At 37.7% G+C, this 6,441-nt stretch overlaps 2 protein-coding genes across 5 annotated transcripts in view; one reads left to right on the forward strand and one right to left on the reverse strand.

Annotated features, from left to right (window-relative positions):
- LOC109537802 overlaps positions 1 to 6,441 on the forward strand; it is a 67,581-nt gene that overhangs the window by 56,968 nt on the left and 4,172 nt on the right. For all 4 annotated transcript variants that reach the window (XM_019904692.2, XM_019904691.2, XM_019904693.2 and 1 more), the window contains exon 13: positions 1,897 to 5,481. In XM_019904692.2, the coding sequence (XP_019760251.2) occupies positions 1,897 to 5,420 (3,524 nt within the window). In that variant the 3' untranslated portion in view covers positions 5,421 to 5,481. The remainder of the gene's footprint in view (positions 1 to 1,896; positions 5,482 to 6,441) is intronic.
- LOC109537810 (charged multivesicular body protein 2b-B) overlaps positions 1 to 6,441 on the reverse strand; it is a 27,671-nt gene that overhangs the window by 7,662 nt on the left and 13,568 nt on the right. The window lies entirely within an intron of this gene.

The following is a 6,441-nucleotide window of genomic DNA, read 5'->3' on the forward strand; positions in this document are numbered from 1 at the left end:
GTTCTTATTGCGAAATAGGAGCACTATTTATCAATCTGTAATAAAAGACGTGAGGAAATTCTGTCTTTTTTTAAGACAAAAATTTTTGAGGCGAATTACCCAAAAAGAAGTTTGTAAAAAAAATTAAATTATTAACATTTTTTTTTTTCTTAAACATTCTTCATTTTGTTTAGACATTTTAAACAATGTTAATTAGATATTTTGACACTTCCCTAGCCATTTTTGAATTTGAAATTTGCTATCAGTTTTTGTTGTCGAGGAGGAACTCTTAGAAATCCTCAGAAACCCAATTATTTTTTTTAAACATTACCAGCTGCACCGAAAAAAAACGGAAAAAAACGAAATAAAATATTTCGATTCCGGTTCAGCCCTTAACAGCGTGTTAATATAAAATATGAGTTCAGTTTAGGTTCCGGTCAAGAAAAAAAAGCCGGTTCAGTTCCGGTTTTACGTCCATATCGTTTCCGGTTCGGGTCCCTGGTTTTGCGTGCTTGCAACCATTCTTTGCTGCATTTGTGATTTGTTCTTTTTCGACCAGTAAAAGAGGATCTTAACAATAATTCGTCACCCATGTTCGGAGCGCAAAATCACCAACATTCACAATTGAAAAAACACCTACAATTTGAGCATTTTCTGCTTGCAAATAAACTAACCTGAGTGCAAGTAGTACAAGCGTAACGAACAAACGCTTTACTAATTTTGAAGCTTTTTTATTTGCGTATGTACTATCTGTCAATGTGGTTTTACTCACAACATTGCAGTTCTGCGTTTGGTTTCTTGCGGTTCGCATATATGACGAATTACTGTTAACATCCGCCCTTCTACTTGACTAAAAATTAAAAAAACCCAATCCGACGTCAATTTACATGCCTTCGGTGTACTGTTAGCAGACCGAACAAATGAAATAAGTTCAAACAACGTTTTGGAAACTCTACAATTTTTGTATTATTCGTGCTGTTCAATCCATGTTGTGCGCTTGTTGCATTTGCCTGCACTGCTCGCAAACAGGCAAACTCTTTGTCAAGTAAAAGCAGCCTTTAGTCGCTGAGGCGGATCAAACATTGTCTTTCTAAAACTGCAGCAGCTTTGGCTTTGACGAACGATCGAACGAAATTTCACATTTTCCAATGAAAGTATCATTTTGCAATAAGAAACGAGCAAACGATGTTGTCTTGCCCGAGAGCAAACTTTAATTGTGAAAAATCAGCGAAGGATATGTTGTTTATGTTGCTGATAAGCAAAAGACACTTTTATCTGCAAAGAACGTGCGAACGATCATACTATCTTTCTAATCGAAGAGAATCGCGAGACGCGGTTTGCTGTAACTCTGACGAACGTACGGAAGACTTATCTTTTAACGGGAACAACTTTTAGTTATCGAGCGACCGAACCATGTGTATTGCAACAGCTTTAACGAACTCCAGAACGATGCGTCTTTCTAAAGCATTTCTAAAGCGATCAACGTTACATCTTACACACACACATGCCTCTTTTAAACGCTGAGAGAAAATGAGAATTTTAACCGCTCTTCGATAGTTTGCAGTCCGCAAAGAACAATTAGCAAAATACTTCAATTCCTGACTGCGTTGTCGTAGATATCAAACAGCACCAAGATGTATCAACTCATTCAAAAAATAAAATGTTCTCTGAAAAAGATTACACTAACCAACATTAATCTTTTTTAAACCAGCTGGGATATGTAATAATTTAGGTCCTTCTTGGCGGAATATCTGAACCTCCAAACAAATTTCCTAGCCGCATACCCTACACAGAAATAAGTGATACTCTCTCCTGTATTGTATGCAGTTCATTCATTTGCCGTCAATTGCTCAATTCAATAGAAGACATATGTTGAATTCTTGTGGATCTTTTCATAATAGCCCAATTTTCTTCTAGCCAATGCCAACAACAACGACGAATTACCCTATAGTCCAGTTTTTCACCCTTATGGTTACCCCTATTACCCACCATCCTATTGGCCCGATTACTATCCCAACTTTTACCCTCCTGAACAATCAGAACCGATAGGAAATAACGATAAACCGTTTACGAAAGGTGGAAGATCTACTCCCCTGCCGCCAAATTATTGGCATGATTATTACCCGCATAATTATCCACAAGAGCAATCAGACTCTACATCGAAAATGAGCGATAGAAGTTCTAAAGGTTCATCGAAAAGTGGACGATCCACCCCACTGCCTCCTGCGGTGCCTCTTCCTCCTCCAATGCCGCCACCGTATTGGGGTTACATGCCACCTCCCACTCTCTATAGACCTAGAAGCACTACTCCTAAACCCGACAAAATGTTTCGACCACAAACTCCCAAACCAACTAGCGATTATTCAGCTACCAATCTGGAAGATAACTATCATTACCCAGTGTATCCCCCGTATTTTGATCCTTATTACTACAGCTATTATTATGGATATTCACCGATGATGCCACCTTTCCCTTACTACCATCCTGCATCTTCAGACGCGGACGAATATGGAGGCTACTCGTCAATGGACGAAATGGCCAACTATAACCCAAATAGTAGCGCTTCTATGAAAAGAAGAAATAGCTTGGAAAATAGTCCGAACAGTGTTCAAGCTTTAAAGCAACACTTTGAAATTCGCAGCAAATCAGCTACTCCCAGAATCACAATAACGCCAACATATTCTCAGGAGAATCTAAACGTTAACATACCTCCTGATAGAGCTAAAGAAATGGAAGATTCCGACACGGAAGTCGAAGAAGATCAGTCAACACAAGGTAGCAACTTGTGCAGATTGCGGTCTATAAAATCCGTTCAAAACCTGAACAATTACGTTACAACCGACCAATTAAAGCATGAAGACAATGACTCTTCAGACAGTGAAGAATCTTCCACGGAAGAAGAAACAGACCCAGAAGAAGAAACTTCAATAGAACGCAGCAGTGAAGCAATAATCCCACATCAGCTCAGCATTATTTATGAAGAAAGCGAACGCGGCGAGTCTAGACGTTCTTTCAGATGTAACAGTGTAGCTAGTGAAGCCACTACTATTGCAGAACATTACAGTGAAGAAGAAACCGAAGAAGACTTCTTGGCGAGTCAAAATGTAAAATATAAAATAAAGCTGTTTCAAGAATCCAGTGAAAGTTTTGCAGTTCGTTCTGCAGACGCACAGAATGGTTTCACTGTGGAACAAGAGGTCCATAATATATCAACGTTCAGTTTTAAGGATTCTCGGACTGTATCAATCAAAAACGCAGGTAACTCTGGTGATAATATAGAAAGTAGAATAACTATTGAGGAGCTGGAAGACACAGAATCTGATGCTTCAAGTGAAAGCCTAGGCGAAGGGTCAAACTTGGAAGAAGAAAATACCGCTAACAACAGCGTTGAAGAGATCAAGTCTCAACAGATGTCTGAGAATATCATTAAAGCTGCCTGTAAACAAAGCGATGATGACTGGTGGGGAGTAATTGAAACCGACACCAATGTAAATATAAATAAAAATGGGATACATGAGACTACTAGTATTAGCAAAACAGAATGTGATAAAGAAAATTTGAAGGCTGAATCTGTGATGGTTGCAATAGGAGAAGAAATTACTTGTGTTAAGCTGCGAAATAAACGTGGAAGAAATTGCAGCCTTTCGGAAAAAGATAACAGTCAAGGTGAAGAAGCAACTGTTGGTGAAAATACTGAATCTAGTGATTTATTCCTAACAGCCGTTCCGCAAAGGAATAGCATCTACGATATTCTGAAAACAAACGAAGATGAAGAAGAGGAGCAAATATTATCCGCGGGGACACTAATGAGAGTGGACAGTTTTGCCTCTCAGCTTGAAGCAATAAAAAGAAACTCTGGACTATTTAGCTTTGAAGACAATAGCTGTAACAAGCCTCAAAATATTATTAAAGAGGAAAGTTTTGATAGCGAGTGTCCGGAAATTACAGAAGACATAAACTTGCATAATGATTGTAAAGCTTCTGGCAAAAATGAAATGGAAACAAACAGTGAAGATCAAATCGCATATAACGAAGAGTCGGACGACATAGACTTTTGGAGCCAAATTAAAAATGATGAAGACGACTTTACTCCTAGAAGAAAGACTTTCTATCTAGATGAGGAAGACAATGAACGCAGCTCAGAAAATGCAGAAACCTGCGCAGATGCAGATCCAAAAAACCTCCAACATTTCAGCGATTCTACTAACTCTAGTGATAGCAGTTCTAGTAAGAGTCGAGAGACAGAAGAATTGCATCCATCGGCAGACCACACTTGCTATAAGAATTCAAAGGAAATTGAAACTACTGAAGATAAAGAAGAAGAAGAAGAAGATTCTGAAGATGAAGACGATACGGACACATCTGAAGACGAGCAACAATATAATACGGAAAATCAAACAAGAATTCAATACAGCAACAGTAGATCCGGATCACTCGAACCACAGACGATTAAAGAGCGAATTGAGGCGCTTCGCAACAGTATTGCCCAGAAGCAGAAAACAGTAATAGACAAGGAAGATGCAACGGTTTCGTCGGTGAAAACCAAAATTTCATCCATGGAAGTTCCCTGTGAAAGTCGCAGTAAAACTGCTTCTACTAAAAGCAGCATAAAGTCGTTCGAAGAATATTCTGAAGAAGAAGAACTGGATTCGGGAGTCATATCGGATATTTCACGGCATATCAGCGACAGTGAGGAGTATCCAGAGCTAAGAAAATTGACAAGATATGAACGCGCCGCCACACATTCTCGTTTATTTAAACTCTTGCAAGATGAATGTGACATAGAAGAGGAGGAGGAAGACGAGGTGTTTGTTAAAAAAGAAGACAAGTTTAGCAAGCTATCGGTTAGACAAAATAGAAGAGAAAACCAGTTGTCACCTAGCAGAAGCAAACTGAGCTTACCGTTAAAGTGCAGCGAAAGTGACGAAATCAAGGGATCTCAAATAAATGAAAAGCTTGTGGAAGAACTAGTGCAAAGCCTTCTTAAATCTAAGAAAGCGCAAACTTTCAAAAATATGCCGAAAGAGAAACTGTATGCTGCCGCAGTGACTATTCTTCAAGAGGGAATTGATAGCGGTGAAACTCCTTCGGAAGAATTCAGTAGCCTCTTGTCCCCCATGCGAGGAGGAACTGAAAATAGTACTCCCGCCCAAACTCCTAATGAGTTTTATGGAGACTATAGCGAATATAAGCAATACTACGACTCGTGGAGCGATGCCGCTGTAGAAATAATACCGTCAAAAGCATTCAAATTGCTTCAAGAACATATTGGAGCGAACAAATTGGGTTCGATAGAAGGAATTTTGGCAAAATGTCCGCGAATATTATCCTCGAAAAATATCCCAAAAGAAATACAAAAACTTTTGGCGGAAAATGGTTCTGATTGTTCGAGCTCTCCGTCCAAAATCCCACCCAATTCGAACGACGTAACGAACACTTGAATTGACGAAATTGGATTTTTAAGTGCAAAAAACTTGTTGGACACATGGTCCGTTTGAAGAGGTATAATAGAAATTTTGTGTGGCCGAAAACATTGTCTGTACTGTCTACTTTTGTAGTTTTCATTTTTTTCTACGGCTAAAGTTTTTGCTATTTACCATCTATGAATATTTGTTAACATAAAACGGATGTTAAAAACGACTTATGTTATATAGACACTGTCATATAAAATGTATATACAAGGTGTTCCTTAAATATGTGCAAATAATTTTCCGTTGTGTTTAGAAGCGAATTTTAACAGGGTCGCTTCAATAAAATGTTTGAGTTGTGGCTGACAAAAAGGTCGAAACGTCTGTTTTTCAGGAAATAATCAATCTAGTCCCAACTCCACTATCAGAACAGACAATTTTAAAAAGTGTTTTTAAATGAACCGTAGTGTTATGTTTACCGTATGTGGAAATTGCTATGGTCAAAAAAGTTCTGGAAAAATTAAAAACAGAGTTATTCAGTTAATTGAAAGTCATGGAAGAGAAATGTAAGGAAAAAAACAGGATAATTTTCGTTTCAATTTGATTGCTTTCAAATTTGTTTCATTTCAAAGACATGGAAGAGAAAAATAAAGGAACGAAAGAGAACAAATTTGGTTTGGGGAGCGAGCATCATGATTATTCGGCTTTAACTATGGAAATTTTAAGTATTACGGCGTTGATAAATCAAAAAATTCTCCGTCGCTGTTAGGTATAACATTTTGAAACTTCCAATACTATATTACGAGAAATGTGGTTTACAAACTATTTCACGTATTTTCACTCAAAAAAATATTTTTTTATGGCACACCTATATATATGTAATTATCGGTGTATTTTATTCAGAATGCAAAAATTCGATTTTTCTAAATTCCTCCGTTATATTTGGTAACAAATTTATCATACATACTTTCCTGACTGTGTTTCAATTCCAAATCAAAATCAATTCCTGGGCTTCAGTCATTTATTGTCTATTTATCAATTAAAATACGTTTCG

This window comes from Dendroctonus ponderosae, unplaced genomic scaffold, assembly GCF_020466585.1.
Source record: "Dendroctonus ponderosae isolate FM_Combo_2020 unplaced genomic scaffold, Dpon_F_20191213v2 Dpon_F_20191213_2, whole genome shotgun sequence".
NCBI lineage: Eukaryota > Metazoa > Arthropoda > Insecta > Coleoptera > Curculionidae > Dendroctonus > Dendroctonus ponderosae.